This window comes from Colobus angolensis, unplaced genomic scaffold (assembly GCF_000951035.1).
Source record: "Colobus angolensis palliatus isolate OR3802 unplaced genomic scaffold, Cang.pa_1.0 Scaffold354, whole genome shotgun sequence".
Classification (NCBI taxonomy): domain Eukaryota; kingdom Metazoa; phylum Chordata; class Mammalia; order Primates; family Cercopithecidae; genus Colobus; species Colobus angolensis.
Genome location: NW_012116866.1, coordinates 1,559,103 through 1,577,160, shown reverse-complemented (window position 1 = coordinate 1,577,160; position 18,058 = coordinate 1,559,103). Strand labels below are relative to the sequence as shown.

Genomic DNA, 18,058 nt, shown 5'->3' with positions numbered 1-18,058 from the left:
CCTTTTTTTTTTTTTTTTAAACTATCTTTATCTTGTGTGTGTGTACTTAAATGTCTTTAGAAGACTTGTATTTTTAAAGCAATAATAATAGCAATTTATTGTGGGGTTTATAGCTTATATAGAAGTAAAATATAAGACAATAAGAACACAAAGGGAGGGAGGGATAAATGGAATTATACTATTAATAAAGTTTTTATGTTGCTCAAATAATATTTCAAGATCGACTGTGGTAACTTAGATCAACGTATAATCTCTAGAGCAACTACTAAAAGCTAACATAAAGAAGTACAGCTAGAGCCAAGCATGGCGGCTTGTGCCTGTAATCTCAGCTACTAGGGAGAAGATTGCTTGAGTCCAGGAGTTTGAGAAGCTGCGGTGAGCTGTGATTACATCATTGCTCTCCTGTCTGGGCAACAGAGCAAGACCCCGTGTCTTAAAAAGAAGAGAAAAAGTATATCTAAAAAGACAATGTAAGAAATAAAAATGGAATACTAAAAAATATACAGTTCAATGAAAAGAAGACAGGAAAAGAGAAACACATAAAGAACAAATAGAATAAATTAAAAATGCATACCAAGGTGGTAGACTTAAATCCAACCAGTTAAATTCAGTGGGCTAAACACATCAATTAAAAGGAAGAAATTTTCAAACTAGATATTTTTTTAAAAGGAAAGATCCAACTATATGTTGTTTATAAGAAACAGCATTTTAAATATGAAGACACTGAAAGATGGAAAATAAAGGTGAAAAAGTATGTATGCCATGCAAACGTGAAGCATTAAAAAGCTGGCATCGCTATATTAATCAGAAAAAGTAGACTTCCAAACAAAGGTCATTCTAAGAGACAACAAAAGAAATTTTTTATTGATAAAAGGAGCATACGAATAAGATAAAACAATTCTAAATGTATAGACCCCTAATAACAAAGCTTCAACCTACGCAAAGCAAAAAGTGACAAATCGAGGAAAAGATCTACAGCACAATTGGAGATTTTAACATTCTCTCATTTCTTTGTAAATGCCTCTCACATTTTTGCCAATTATGATCTTTTGCTAAACCCACATAGCTGAAAATGCAAAAGCTCATGACCAGTTTTTCAGAGGTTCCTTAGTTAATTGATATAAATCTTGGATAGGTAAACGGAATAGCTATTTTCTGTTTGCCTGATATCTCTGTAACTTGGCTTTCCCTAAGGCTACCCATTCCTTTCTGAGACTAGGGAAAGAAGTCTGGCTTCTTTCAGACTTCTTTGCTCATTTCATATGGGCCAAAGTAGCACAAATCATTTAAAACTCACCAGCTATTTAATCTGTTCATTTTAAACCTTATTTTTATCAACTAGCTATAATTTAATTTTGGTTTTGTTTACTACTTACTGGATAACTATGCCAGGAAGTATAGTATTTTTTTTTAAGTATAGTATTTTATTATTTAACTGTGTTTTTCTTTTCATTTTATTGGTGATTTTTTTTCATTTGTTGTTAAACAAGACATTTATCGAACAGCTACAATATACAAGACCCATATTAGATTTTTATAAAATAAGATCCTTGACTTATTACAGAGCCAGAAGTGGGGACCCCTATATTCATCCCTGCATATTGGTTCCATCCACCGAACAAAATTGTTTCCTCTTCTTTTCTCCCTTAAACTTCTGTACTTGCTTCTGGTTTAGCACTTATCACATCGTATTGTTTTCCTATATCTGGCTTCCCAGTTAAACTGCGAGCTTTTTAAGGGCAGAAGTCAAATACTTAATTTTGTAGCGTGGGCGCATGTAGGTGCTTTGATTACTGAAAGACGGATATATGGACACAGTAATGAACAAATGATTAAAAAATTGTTTAAACCATTGTTTGACAGGGTAAGATTACTTTCTAATGTAATAGAACTTGGTAATATGCCCTTGAATTCTGATACCCTGACAAACCTCTTCTGAAAATCAGCTTACAAAACTACCAGGGAGAATAAAAAGGCATAGTGCAAAGCAAATGCTATGTGAAAGACAGGTGTCCAGTGTAGTATATGTGGGCCACTAATGGGTGTAGATAGAACTGTTCTCTTGACTAGAGTCATCAGTGAGAACTCTTTAATGATGGCTTAGTTCATATATGTATTTTGGCATGAAGATCTCTGTTTAACTCAGTAAACAATAGGATCTAGTTTCATAATGGACTTTTCATACTTCTTAGGAACTTGTCATTGGGAAGATAATTATTTTAGATAAGCATACATTGTTATATGTTCGGTAACACTTATATGGCTTGGTCATAAAAGTGGTGCTTGTACTAAGCTTTTGGGCTCTTTCTTTAAACTTAATGGGAAGTGCCTTAAATGCCTTAATCTCCTTAAGACACTTCTCCCAGACGAGAATGGACCTAAAGAGTTCTAATATCTGTTAGTGTTTAATTATTTGAACTGAATATGTCAGAAATCTTAGCAATGGAAGTTTAACAATTTAAGTATAGAATGAGCCAGTATAGGAAGATTTCATATAATTTCATGATACAGTATTAAACTTTTTTTTTTTTTAATATTCCAGGGTGCTCTGGAACAGGGCTCAAATTCTCAGCTGATGGCTGTTCAATACACAGAAACCACTAGTATCAGGTAAGACAGTGCAGAAGCTCTTGGCCAGGGAATTTAAAATAGCTGGTATTTTAAGAAAGTTGAAATTCACACTTCCCTTTCACCTTAAATTTGTTCTCATCTATGAGTTTTAGTCATATACTCAGAGAGAGAGAGACATATATATATATAACATATACTACTGAGCAGTTGGAATAAAGCCAGATAATTTCAAAAGTTCAACTCTCCCAAATCCCTTACATACAAATTTAGTCGGAGTGCTGTTCCATCGTAATTTTGATGAAAATCTTGAATACCCATAGCTCTCTTGCCCTTGATTTGCATCTGTTTCATGAACTTAGGGGAAGAGAATATTATTTTTTGAGTGCTCTGTACCAGGTGTCCTCCTGAGTGCTTTACATGCATTTTATCTTTAAATCTATATAAAAACTAAAAGTATATTTTATATATAGAAAAACTGATCAAATCTTTTTTTTTTTTTTTTTTTTTTGTAATTTTCAGAGTAATAAGACCTAGTGGCAGACTCAGCATTCGGATCCTAGCTGTTTTACTGACAATGCATTTTTCACTACATAATACTACTTAAGATTTTGAAAGGTTTTGAAGAGAATGTTGTATCTAGAGGTTTAAATGTCTTCAAAGGGAAAGATAATATGGGAAGCAATATGGTGTCATGGTTAAGATGCTAGCTTTATTTGCCCTGTTGGGCAGAGTTCAAATTGTAACTCTGCCTCTTACTTTGTGGGCTCAAACAGATTACATGCAATTGAAGTTTCCTCATCTACAAAATGCTGGCTGCACAGAGATGATATAATGGTTAAATTAGATAATATATTTAGAGCACTTAGCATGGTACGTAAATGACAATGGTAGATGATAATGATGTGATGTTATTGACAACAGTATCACTGAAGTGAAAGTTGAGAATCTCAGCTTCCCTCTGTAGCTTTACCACACACTTGTAGTTCACTTATACGAATTTAACATTTATTTGGAATATATTGTGTGCCAGTGTTGTAGGCACTGAGAAAAAAATACATATAGATAGATAGTAAAAATGTAACTCGAAAGCTATTTTATTCATTATACTAATAACTGAGAATTCCTATTAAATGGCAGTGAGCAGCATATCAGCAATCATGAATGTTTAAAATGCTGAGATTGTATTATCCTGCTGAAATTGATAATTCAAATATATTTAAATAGTAACTAATAATTCTCTGCTAAGCAGAATATATCCTTCAATTGCAATACATTTATTTTAAAAATATATCAATTTTTAGATGCATGGTTATGATGGCGTGGTATTTCTTCATTAGTTAAAATGTTTTAGTGAATTACAGCCAATTTTCATTTTTTGTGGATTCCATATTTGCTAATTCACCTACTAAAATCTGCTAAAAGGTATTTGTAACCCCTAATATTAGCAGTGCTTTTGTCATCATTCGCAAACATGCATAGATGCTCCCTGGTGAGGTTGAACAAGGCAGTGTTCTGCCTTCTATTTTCAGCTATATAAACAAGGTCCTTTTCACAGTCCACATTTTTCATAAATTTGTGCTTTTTCTTGGTAATTTTGTTGTTTGAAATGGCCCGAGGCATATTGCTGAATTGCTGTCTAGTGTTGCTAAGCCCAAATGGGCTGTGGTGTGCTGTGTGGAGAAACTACGTGTGTTAGATACGTTTCATTCAGGCATGATTTATAGTGCTGTTGGCTGTGAGTTCAAGTTAGTGAATGAATATGTTAAAGAAGGTGTCTTTAAACAGAAACACATAAATAAGGTTATATATTGATCACTTGACAGAAATATTGTAACCAGAGGCTTGCAGGAACCGAACCCTGTATTTCCCCTAGGAGAATGGTTTAGGATTCACTAATTCATTGATGGCAGTGACTTTTTAGAACATAACTATCACAAAATGCAAGAAGTGACTATATATTCAAAATATTGTAATCAGAAATGGCCTAGTGAACAAATGGAGTTATTTCAAAGGAAGTTCTTGTAACTCATTTATTACTTCCATTTAGGTCAGTCTTTTTCTCTTCTTAAGTTAATAATATATGATTGATACATATAAGTTTTCTCTTTGAGGAAAAACGAAGCATTACAGGATCCCTTTAACTCTTCCAGGTATTGGTCCTAAACACTAGAAGATCCTGAACACATTAAGAACTCTATTAGAATCATTTGACTGTATCTTTTGGGACATGATGTGGTTTGAGGTATTATCATTTTAGTTTTTAATTTTAGTAAGGCACACACATGGTACTTTTAATATCAATGACTAGCAATTGTTGAATAAATCCTATGGGACAGGAGCCATGCTTGGCACTTTACATATATAATATCTCCAATAACAGTCCTGTAAGGTTTGTGTGGTTATCCTCTTTTTATTGATGAGGAAACAGTTTGCTCATGGAGGGTGATTTCCCCAAGAGTGCTCACTTGAGAAGTGAAGCAGGAGTTCTAAACCAAGTCTGTTTTCAAATCCTCAGCTTTTTCTACCTTTCACACAACCTCATAGGCAAGCACACCTTCATATATTTCACAAAGTGATGAAAAATGACTTTTCCTCAGATTTAATTTGTATTACTAAAAAAATTAAAAATCCTTCAAACCTATGCAGAAATCTCTCTGTTTTCTGATACTTTCATTATTTTTACGTGCTTTGCAATGTGTTTGACCATCTAGTACATTTTAGAGCCTTGATTCAGAAATCAGAATTTTAGCATTAGTGAATGGGTTCTTATAAAATATCCTGATCCTTGGGCTTTACAAAATGTTGTTATCAAAATTACTGCCAAAGTGCAACTAATATTTTGGTTGAGAGAGATTCTTAGAATTCAGACACAGCCTTAGAATGGGAAGTATTTTGGGAAAACATGAAACTTTTTATTTTAGTAATACCTTACATTTTTCTTACTTTAGCAGGAACTCAGGGAGTGAGCTACAAGTGTATTATGCTTCACCCAGAAGTTATCAAGACTTTTTTGAAGCCATCCGCAGAAGGGGAGACACATTTTATGTTGTGTCATTTCGAAGGGTAAGTTCATCTTGAAAGAATTGAGTGCTTGCTGTACATAAGACATTGGGCTGAATATTGTGGAAAATACAAAGATGTGAGAAATAGGAAGCAATATAAAATAAATTATGTGAGTGGAACAGTCAAGGTACTGTAATACATGCTTTACTTTGAGCTGTTGAGTATTATAAAGATGAACATGGAATTGGTGTCAGACTATGAGTTTATATTTAGGAAATATAAACTACTTGTTGATTTTTATTGTTTGTAATCCTGATAGCCATACTGTATTTAACGAAAGGAAAAGTAAAAACATAAAAATATTCTATTTAGGCTTTTCCTATTTAGGCTTTTAAACCAATTCCCATTTGGTTATTGAGAAATAGACTTCTGAAATGTAGGTTTGAGATGGATTATAGGCTGATTATTAATCATGGAATGTTTGGATCTGTGTTCCTAAGACTCTCTATTCCTCTTTTATCTCTTCTTAATTAAACATTTGGTTGGTGAAGAGTGCATTAGATAATCAGTTAGCTTATATAAAAGTAAATGTTTATACTAGCACTTTTGAATGTTATGAATATTAGGCTAAATGGAAAAAGTGCATAGCTATTTATATTTCATCTACTTTTTCTATAAAATGAAAATAGTTCCTTCATAGAGTTGCCATGTGAATATCTCTGTTAGAGTGCTGTATGTTAACCCAGGAGCACATGAATGAATTAGAATTCCTCAGTGGTGGTTTCTATCCCAAGATGTTTTTTCTCTCTTTTTTTAAACAAAAGAAGGGACCTCACTATGTTGCTCAGACTGGACTCAAACCCCTGGGCTCAAGTGATACTGAGTAGCTGACCTTTTTTTTTTTTTTTTTTTAAGAATACACTGGGTGTGGTTAGAAGTAAGTACAGTTGACCCTTGAACGACACAAGTTTGAATGAAGCAGTTCTATTTATACGTGGATTTTTCTCAACCTTAGCAGGATGCCAAACTCACTTATATGCAGGGCCAACTTTTCACACGTGTAGATTCCACAGGGCTAACTGTGGGACTTGAGTGTGTGCAGATTTGGGGATACACAGGCGGCTCTGTAACCAGTCCTACATAAACAGAGGGACAAGTGTCTATACTAACAGTAGAATGAGCAAATTTATTCTCTGATTATTACCGCTCACTATCACTGAAATTCTCAGTTAACTAGTTAATTCTTTTCCTAAGGTATAAATATCTAGCAGCTCAGGTTTTTAGGACCAGAGAACTTTGATACTTGAAAACTAGGGAGATCAAACATCTTATATATTTTCAGTTATTAATCAAAAATGCTAAGAGATTTGGAACCTTTTAGCCATAGCGTCTCATGATCACTGCCTTTTCACACAATTCCCTGTGTTCACCTTACTCTCTCAGACATAACTGGTATATTTCTATATAGCACAAGCCTCAAAGTTTCTTTTCAGCAGCAAGGGGGCAGCTGAGAACAGTGTTTCCCGCAAGGTTCCAACTATACTGGTCTATGAAAACAAAGTATTTCCTTTACTATTGACATAATTATGTTCAAAGTAGGAGAAAAAAAGTAAACTTTTAAGAATAAGATTCAGCACTGTGAAGAAGAAACCTGTTGGGTGTTAAAATGATTGTGTTGAAGTGTATTTTATGGAAGTTACTGTAGAAGAATGTTTTTTATACTCAATAGACAGTTTTTCTGAGGTTCAGGATAACTACTGTATTATTTGATGAAAACAATATAACAGATATTAGAAGTAACACTTGTCAAGCCATGGATTGAAGTCATGGTTAGTGCAGTTTTTCTAAGGGAAGAAAACAAGTATTTTTTATAGAGAAAACAATCCTAGCTTTTTTTTTTCTTTTGAAATGGAGTCTCTCTCTGTTGCCCAGGCTGGAGTGCAGTGGCGCCATCTTGGCTCACTACAACCTCCACCTCCCAGGTTCAAGCAATTCTCTTGCCTCAGCCTCCTGAGTAGCTGAGACTGTAGCCGCATGCCACCACACCTGGCTAATTTTTGTATTTTTAGTAGAGACGGGATATCACCATGTTGGCCAGGATGGTCTTGATCTCCTGACCTCATGATACACCTGCCTCGGCCTCCCAGAGTGTTGGGATTACAGGTGTGAGCCACCACGCCCAACCAATCCTAGCTTTAAAGGGACTGTATTTTTATAAAAGACAATGAATGGTGGTTTAAAAAATATATATGCATTGCGTTTTTTTGCATTTGTAAAAAGTGATTTCTCATTAGTTTGCTATAAAAGTGCTGTTAGAAAATTATTGATTTCCACTCCCCCCACAGCCCCTTGATGTTCAGGAAGACTGTTAGGACTGTTTCTCACACAAATACTATTAGGAGTATGTCTAACATTCTGTTTGGATTTTTTATTTTCAAATTACTGATTTATCACATTTTGGTGTTTTCTATCAAGGGAGAGTAAAGATAAACCTGAACTGAATTAGATAATGGTAGTTAGACAACATCCTTTTCTATTCTTTCTTGTTTTGGTTCGGTAGTAGGGAAAAGGAAGTTAATTTTATCTTGATGACTGTAAACTATGTTATGGGACAAGACTTTAGTTCTTAAATGCCTGGATTGTTCTTTTTGCTCTTGCTGAAATGAAAATGAAATAATAAATTACCTCATGCTTGGTCTTCTCTTTCATCTTTCAATACAAAATATTCTAACAGTTTCATTAAAAAGGTGAGTGGCATCATTTCTTGTGTAGAAGGATGTAGACTTTTTCTCCCACTTAGGTTCTTAATTTTATTGGCAGAAATTATTGTAATTGATATACATTGGAAATTCAGAAGAAGATTCCAGAGTCCCAGGTTTCGGCTTAGCGTGAACCACACATTTATAATGAAGCCAATAAGCAAGCCATGTTATTTTATTTTATGAATGGACATGTATTTAACAAAATATTTTAATACCTATAAATGTAGAAGTAGCCATTGACTGTTTAGTACTGTTATTTAAGCCACTCTCTCCCAAACTGACACTCCATCACATCCTGCATTCCTGTACCTTTTAATGTCTTTACAGTTGAGCTGTTGAAATTATTTTCTCTAAAGCAGACACACTCTTGGGTAACTACTGAGTTCCTGTTATAGCTCAGCAAGAGAAAATGCTTATGATCCCAGTAGTCCAGACAAAGGTCCAAACTGCTTCTGTTCTTTTGACTTTCCTTAAAGAGTTTTTTACCACCAACATAGTAACCTATTCTGCTTTCTTTGCTTAGTTCTGGTTATTTGTAGCTTATTTTCCTGTAAATGCTTTGCCTTTTCTTCCTCTCTGATTTGTTTGTTTTAGTGTGATTTGGAGAGGGAGGTTGAGGAATAACTTTTTCTCAAACTTCCAAGTCACTTTGAGTGTAGAATAACTGATACATTAATAAGAAAAAATCCAATTAAGTTTAATGCTCTTTTTGTTTTTGTTTGTTTGTTTTTTTAAAGAGACAAGGTTTCTATTGCCCAGGATGGAGTACAGTGGTACAATCATAGTTCACTTTAGTCTCCAATTCCTGAGCTCAAACAGTTCTCCTGCGTCAGCCTCCAGAGTATCTGGGACTATAGGAGAGTGCCACCACACCCAGCTAATTTTTATTTATTTTTTGTAGAGATGAGATTTCACTTTGTTGCCCAGGCTGGTCTTGAACTCCTGGGCTCAATAATGCTTATTTTAAAAATGCTTTTGTATGATAGACTATTTAGGGAGGGAGGGAGGAGGTTGATTAAATAATATAACAAAATGAATTCAAGAGCTAAGACAGAAACAAATACTCAGGAAAGCTCAAATAAAGTTAATAAGAAGATGATTTTAAAAGGGCAGAAAATAAACATTGAGAAGAAAGGTGGGGAAATGATATTAATTTATTATTTCAATACACATTTAAATACCATCCTTACATGTTGCTGTCTCATCCACTAGTATATAGGGAAAGCATTTCTTCCTGGGGCAGTTTTTCATTAAAAACAGGTTCTCTTTGAATCAGATGACTATGAATGTCAGTTTGCCAGCCATATTATCTCTACTTGTTTAATATTTTTTCTTTTGCAAATGAGATGGATGCCTACTTTGGGAACATTTTTTATTTCTATTACATTTTCTGTTTTCAGTACCTGTCTCAAATTGTAAGTAAACACGTAAAGTGTCTTTTCATCAGTTTCGAATACATACATAATATTACAGAAGAACCTGAGCTATAGCCATATGACTGCCTGAGAGGCGTCTCTTTCTCTTCTCTTTCCAAGTATTTTAAATATTCTAGCAATAGTACCATATTTGGGTATTCACCCCTTACTGGTCCCTTATAAAAATTATTAACACTATCATATATATGGCATGGATTATAAGGGTAACCTTAAGTAATAGGGACTTGTTGTAAGATACATGAGATTAAAGAAGCACAAGAAGCTGGCTCAGAATCCAAATAATCCCTCTGTGCTTATGCTTCATAGGGTGGAATATATACTAGTCTTCATGGAGAATTGGAATAGGTTTATTGTCATTTCTGATTTGACAGCAGCTCCAGTGATTCCACTTTAATCTTTTTTACACATTACTGATTCATATTCCTCAAACACAAAGATCTGATTGGGTAGTTCTGTTCTCTTATGCAGAGAATTACTATGGCAGCTTTGGCTTATGATCCATAGTCATTCATTTGTGACAAGAGAAATAGGGTTGGCTTCATTAAATGTATTCTCTTGCTTTGTAAGCCAACAGCTTTATGCAGAAGGAAGAACATGGGGCTGCTCTTCTGAGGAAATGATTGTGGCAGGTGCTGGGAGCTTCATACACTATTATATCACACAACCTTTTATTATTATTATTATTTTCCCCCCATTCTTAGTAAGTGTGCATTAAATTCTTTCTTGTATTGGTGTCTAATTGTTTGATCTAAAAGGCCCATCTTCTCATCTATATGATAAGCCTTTTGAAGGCAGGAAATACCGTATGCTTTTGTGACCACCCCTGACACTCAGCGATGCCTACCACTGAGTGCTTACTGAGCAGAATGCTTTTAGACGTGATCCATTGAGAGAAGTCACAGCGATGGAAGTTTGTTGTTTTTCATAATCATTTAAAAGGTATTTTTTACATTGTTTTGCCTAAAGAAATTGGAATCTATTTTACTGATCTGAGAAGTAATATAAGCTGTGCTTATATCTACTGTGCTGAACTCCAGTAGAAAGTTGTTTAGTTAGAGATGATCTCTGTTTTGTCCATTTATAGTTTGCACTAGCCAGATATGATCAGCTTATTATTGTCTCTGAATCTAAGCTGTAAAGCTAAATAACTCACCTGGGTGTAGCTTTCTATGTCAGTAAGTAGAACTTTGAGGTACTTGCATCTTTATTTAAAATTATTTGTTGGGAGCAGTTTGGAGTAGATTTTTGTTAGACCTAACTGATTTCTTTTTTTGGAGAAGGAATGGATTCTACTATTTGTACAGATTCAAGCAGTAGGAGCCAGAAACTTGAAACTTTGGAAACATTGTAGGAAATACTGTAATTATTGCAAAAAAAAAGGTTGACTGGTGATGTTATTTGTTCAAAATGTTTGCCAGAGGTTTAGTCCCACGGATGGGCATAAAAACGAATTTCAAAAATAGCAATGATATTTTATAACTTCGTACCTAGATTAATACCTAAAACATGAAGAATGGCATATTTTCTTAATGCTTGTTATTTATTTCTTAGAAATTTATGTTTAGTTTGTATGCATATATAAAAATTCTATATACAATTATATGTATATATATAAAATCTTCAGAGGCAGGAGGAATTTCTTTAGTATCAAAGGAAATTAGTTTATAAAGTCTACTTCAAAAGGGTACAGCTCCTTCTTTTGTTCCTAAGACCTCAAAACTTGAGTGTACACATGGATCTTGGAGTTTGGCCATTTTCTTATCTCCACTTTCATGGCCTTTCAGCCAAATTCTAGCTGGAAAACAATGTGAATAGATGAGTTTGGAAAGATACTTGCATTTTAGAAAAGGATCTTATCTCAGAAGAGAGATGTTTTAAGAAACCTTCTTTTAGAAGGCTTTTTAAAATTAATTTTTAACTTTAAAATATATTCTCATTCAGGTCTAAAACACATTATACAAAAATAGAGCAGAGTTGACTGAGTACCCTAGGTTAATAAACTTAACCTAGATTTATTTAATCATTATACCAATAATGTTCTTTTTATATGTCCATTTTCTGTTTCACTTTATTATATACAAATATTAACACTTTAATGTAAACTACCTTTGTAGTTTACAAACCTCTTTCACATGCATAATCTTAGAAATTCCTTACATATAATCACATAAGTATTCTTAGTCCAATTTTATGGCTGAAAAAGCAGAAGCCAAGAGAGGTTAAGTAGCTTATCTAAGGATACAAAAATGGTAAGCATTAGAACTAGGGCAATAATTAATGGATTCTAATTTAATACAGTGATTTTTTTTTCTTTACATTGTAGTGCTTTTTTCTTTATATCTGGTACTTCTAGATATATTACAGCGTATGTAAATAACAAATTATTCTAACTCTCTAAAATCAAGATATTTCATTGACAAATCTGCTGGACAGTTTTGGCAGATTCATTACACAACTTCAAAAATTTTTTGTTTGTTAATTACCCGATTGTAGGTTAAGTACTTTATTAGATTATGCTTTCATAATGCTGGAGAATAATATAATAGTTTGAAATATTATAATATAGCTTCAGATTTCAAGTCAGGAAATAGAATAAATAGGCCTTGAAAGTTTCTGGTTTCTTTTTAAAACAGTATCTGAAATTTCCAACATGGTGGAAAAGAAATGTCTTTGCCTTGTCTTAAAAAGGAAGTAGTTCAGCAAAAATAGAAGCTGTTTTAGTTATTGGTATTCTAGAGCTTCTCATTGAAAAGAGTGGGATTTTTGTGTGTGTGAATACATTTTATTATGTTTTCTGTATGTGGCATGCTAGGTCTTTGAGAACAGAAGCATTTGATCTCAAACTCCTTGTTAAATGTGAATTAGTGTTGTGTGGTTTTAGAGGATTTAATTATTTGTTCTTTGTCTCTATAACATTGCTAGCTAACGTAAAAAATTTTTTTTTCTCACACTTTTGAAACACAAAGTCTAAAGTAACTTGCTTTATGTTTGAGAAATGATTGTTCAATAGTCTGTAACTAGACTTGTATATAGCCACAAACAGAGAACTTGTAACTCAAGAATAATATGAAGTCTTCAAAATTCTCAGAATGGTGGGCAGATCCATCCGAGTCTTGATAACTTTTCAACTGTTCTTATTTGCTTGCGCTATTTGGTAGTCTTATTATTGTAAAATGTGTTTTTCATATGCATTTGTTTAATCTCCCCCTTTTAGGTTGTATGCTTTCTCTGGGTAGGGATAAAGTCTATTCGTTCTGTTTTGTCTTTTACAAGATCTATTGCAATGCATTGCAGGCTGTGCAGAGTAAGTCCTAAATAAATGTTGACTATTCAGACCACTAACTATTTGTGCCGTTTACCCTTATTTTTTATGTCCTACTCTTCAAAAGATTACTAGAGGTGGGGTTTGCAGAAACAAAGGAGGACATTTTTCTCAATGAATGTTTAAAATTACTTCAGTGGCTTGGATAGCAATGAAAATTTCAAGAATATATAGTCAGCTTTGGTGTGGGTGGACTTTTAGCTGTGGAATAGAATAATTCCTGAAAGACTTCTAAAGTTACACTGAAAAAAGGGTGGGAGGTGGGAGAGGAGCAGAAAAAATAACTATTGAGTAACTAGGCTTACTATCTGGGTGACAAAATAATCTGTACAACAAACCCTTGTGACACGAGTTTACCTATAAAACAAACCTGCACATGTTTGTTTGAACTTAAAATAAAAGTTAAAAAAAGGAAAAAAAAGGTAGGATTTAATGATTGATAGCTTAAAGTTCTCATCAAATTTTTTTGTGATGAGGGAAGAAAATATTTCCCCAAAGCAGAACTGCTTTCCCAGGAAGAACATTTCTTCACATCTTGAATATGTGAGGGAAAAAAATGTATTTTAAACAACTCATAGGTACAGACCCTAGGGACCTACGTTCTAGCTCCAATTTTGCCACTCAGTGACATCTGCTATGTGACTTTAGAGAAATCACTTAGTACCTCTCATCTTCAGTTTCCTTATATGTTAAGTGATAAAGTTAGTGTAGATTTGCTTTTTTCTTTCTGGCTCCAGAAATCTATAGTTTTCTTCTGTGTGTTTGTGTATGTGCACACTTTCCTGTTAGAAAGCTATAGTATTGCTTTAAACTCTTTGAAGTTACTAAGTGATTCAATCTAGTGGAGTTAGTATATTTTAAGAGTTTTGAAAAACAACCATAACAAAAACAACAAAATGTGAGGTTACAAGGTGGGGCTATAAATTAGTTTGTTTTTTGAATAGCTGGCAGTTTTGTAATTTATTTAATAACACTTACACAGTACACAATACGACAACCTTTAATGTTTGTAATATTCCTGAGATAGGTGCAGTTGTCATCATTTTACAGTTGAAGAACCTGAGGCAATTGTGTCCATTGTGAACTCCAATAAGAAAGATTTAAAAAAAGGAAGAAAAAGTCAGCTGTAGAAATGAAAAAACAAATTTATCCATTGTGACATAGTTTAGAAATGGTAGAGTCAGAGTTTAACCAAGAAAGTCTGGCTCCAGAGTCTATGTTCTTGATCATTTCCCTCTATTGCCTATTTAAGATATCCAAATATCATATCTTTGAAGGTAGTCAACTTGGAGTTTAATTGCATTGATCTCTCTTTTCACAACATATTTTGAGTTGTTTCAGGATCATTTTCCAGAGACCAAGATAAAGCCCTGTGGAAAACCAAGCCACATGTTACTCAGAGTAATAGTGTGGGAGGAACAAGAGCCAGCAGGGAAACACAGAGGAAATTATTAGAAATATAGGATAATTGGAAGAGTACAGATGAAGGAAAATAAATTAAATTGTTTATGTTATTTTAAAACATAGAGGTCAAGGAAGAAGAGTTCAGAAAAGGAGGCTGTCAGTGGTATCAGATGTTATAGAGCTCCCTGAGAATGAGAAATGAAAGAAACTCATTTGTCTTGTGTAAACATAAAAATCATTGGTAACTTGAGATTATGTTTATTGTAGAGTAATCAGAACAGAATCCAGAGTAGAGATAGAAGAGAATGGGAAAGAAAAACAATGGTTTGGTAAATTTGACACTGGAAGGAAGTGGAGATATCCTAGATATAGATAAGGAGAAGAGAACTAAGAGTGTGTGTGTATGTGTTTGTGTTAAGGACGGAAGGGATATAAAGATAGGATATAAGGTAAATAGGGACTATTGTAGTTAGTTTATATACATATAAGAATAGAGTTTATGTTTTATGCTTGACAGATGTTCTAAAGGAAAATAAACAAGTCATTGTTTGTTCCTCATCTGTATTGTTTTCTGTTTAAAGTAAAAGCATGGAGAAAGTTGAACAGTTTTTGTTTATTTGCAGTAGGACTACAGAAAAGAAAAATAAAAGAGTGTATGGAATTGAAACCAGATTTTTGAAGAATAAAATCATATTTAAAGTACTCCTTGAGATATCAAAAGTCTTTTAAATCTTAAATATGAAGCTGGTTTTTAATAATGGTAAAGAGTTTTCAAAATGTTAAAGTTGATAGATCTGTTTCTCATTTAACTTATATGTAAATGGTTTTATAATTTTTTCTCATATTAAGTTAGAAAACTAGCAAAGTAGCCTACATAAAATTTGGTATAACTTTCTGATGATGTCACAAAACTTAATTATGGAGGAAGCAATTATTATAATTAGGAAAAATTGTTGACTTATGATCTAACTCAGGACCAAGGTCTGAAACACTCATGTCATTTCCTCCCCTCTCCTACATACAGTGATTTGTTCATTTTGGACTCTTAATATTTTAACTTTTGACACCACCGGCAAATCTAAACACTGACAGTTAGTGTTTTCCTGAAAAATCTTAAGACTGATAATTGTGTGATATTTATTTCAACACATTGCTGCTAATCTTCTATAAAGATCTCATTATGGGTAGGCTTTCAGGAGACATCCAATTCATAATATGGGCATCACACTGGAAGCCTGCAAGATAGATGATTGGCTGAGAGTATGAGTATAGTATCTAACTAAATAATAATTATGCGATTGTTTAATGTCTGTTTTCCCTGCCAGGCTATAAGTACCCTGAGGGCAAGAACTCTTGTCTGTCTTAGTCATGACTCTGTTCCCAATACATGGCATATCAGGCATGTAGCAGGTATTCAATAAACATTGAATGAATAAATGAACAAATTAACTAGATACCAAATCCATCAGTTTGACACTATATTCTCAATTAGTTTATATAGTCACTGTAATGTGATAAAGAAATCGTGATAGTCCAGTTTACTGAGTATTGTTGTCAGGACCATCTGTGTCTCATGTTTAAGTCTAGAAATCAGTCTTTGAAAATGAGTGGATTCAAATGCATTTTTAAAAGTCTAAGTGCCATTTTGCATGAGGGAAATTATATACCCAGTAAGAATTTCTCTGTGTTTCAAAGTCGAAATACTGATCTTGGTAATACATGGACAGAAAGGATTATTTTTCAGTTAGGGTGCTAAACAGATTGTGCTATCATTTTAACCTCTGGAATGAATAAGCCCCAGACTGAATAAGCTCCTTATATGATGTGTCTGTGATGTCCTAGAAGGATGAGACTGTCCCCTGCAGAGTGCTCATTTCATGTATGGAGTGAATTTAAGATAAGCTTGTCAGGTTGCTACATCTGACATAAACTGTCTTTTGAATAATTTATTTGGAGTCATCTCTGTCTGATTATAATATGCCTTAAAATAAATCTTGAAAAATTAAACTAAAATATATCATACAGAATAAACAGTTTACATGTAACAGTTAACAGTTACATGTAAACTGTTACTCAGTTTACATTTTACAGCTATTTCTTTTCTGATTCCATTTTTTATTGAATAGAAGTTCAATAACTTTTATTCTGTTACAAATGAGTCTGTCTTGGAGAGGGTCAGTGTCACATACTTACTTTGAAGTTCCTTAAAGAGGTCAGTTGAATTCTCCCCCCAAAATGTGCTTTGAATTAGCAGCTTCTGAATATCTATTCTAGTAGAGCTATGAGCAATGTGAACTAGAGAGAATGATATACAGTAAAAATAATAATTTTTCTTTGACTTTGGAATGAGGATAATCTAAGCCACAGCCACATAGGCAGACATTTTCTGATGTATGTAGGTATGTTTGCTTGTCTGTCTATCTATCCATTCCCTTGTTTTCTGTATATTTGACCCTAACCTTTCAGGCTTCTATTTTGCCATCAGGTGCAAAACCAAACTGAACGATAAGAGAGTGGAGATCTTTAAATCGGTGGTTCTCAAACTTTTTGGTTTCCAAATTCCTTTATGTTTTCAGAGAAACATTAATGGGAAGAGTAGCATTTTTTTTTAACATTAAGAAAAATCTCTTTAATAATTGGCTTAGTAGAAACCAGCTAGATTCTTATATCTGTTCTTTTCGGTCAAAATATATGAAGAAAATCCAGCCTCACACAGAGATATAGTTGGAAAGGAAGGACTGTTTTAAAAGCCTTTCAGATAATTGTGGGTATTCTTTGATGCTACACCAAAATGCAACAAGAGGTAGTTTTTTAAAGGTTAGTTGCAACATGGAAGCCAAATCTATGGACTTTTAGTAATCTGAAATTAAAATCCATTGGTTGATCTTGCACTTTCAATGAATCTTTTACCTATGCAAGGTTTTGTTACATTATACATTGGTCATTTGAAGATACTGGTTCACTGAGTTATGCAGGTCTTCCAAATGTTGACACATTTTATTATGTATTAAAATGTCACATTCTTTAATACTATCACAAATCTTATCAGAAAAGTCATTAAGTACTATGAGCAGTTCATGGTGGCAGATACAAGTTTTCCGAAATTCTAGTTTTCACTCGAAGGTTCAAATTTTATCATTGTTAAAAAATATGTCAGTTTTCCTTGAAGTGGTAGATTCACTTAATTTATTTTCAAGACATATCTATCAGATACCAGAGGCTAAACAGCTATAGTTTATCAGTCAGTCTTTCAAGTAAAAGTGATGTTCCATGAAGAAAGTAGCTAGTGCAGCTCACAACTCAGTTACACAAGTGGTTTTCCTCTAGATAACAATTGTACTTTGATATGCGGCAGAAATGTTTTGTGTGTATTTCCCATTTTGTCATACAGAATATTAAAAGACATCTACTTAAGGGTCAAGATTTCATAAATTAATAACTTTTTCTTCTTCTTATTATTATTATACTTTAAGTTCTAGAGTACATGTGCATAACGTGCAGGTTTGTTACATATATACTTGTGCCATGTTGGTGTGCTGCACCCATCAACTCGTCAGCAC

At 33.5% G+C, this 18,058-nt stretch overlaps 1 protein-coding gene across 1 annotated transcript in view; it reads left to right on the top strand.

Moving 5' to 3' along the window:
* Positions 1-18,058, top strand: part of ATF6 (activating transcription factor 6) — a 208,030-nt gene that overhangs the window by 90,087 nt on the left and 99,885 nt on the right. The window contains exons 13-14 of the mRNA XM_011952980.1: positions 2,543-2,610; positions 5,520-5,634. Coding sequence (XP_011808370.1) covers positions 2,543-2,610; positions 5,520-5,634 — 183 coding nt within the window. The remainder of the gene's footprint in view (positions 1-2,542; positions 2,611-5,519; positions 5,635-18,058) is intronic.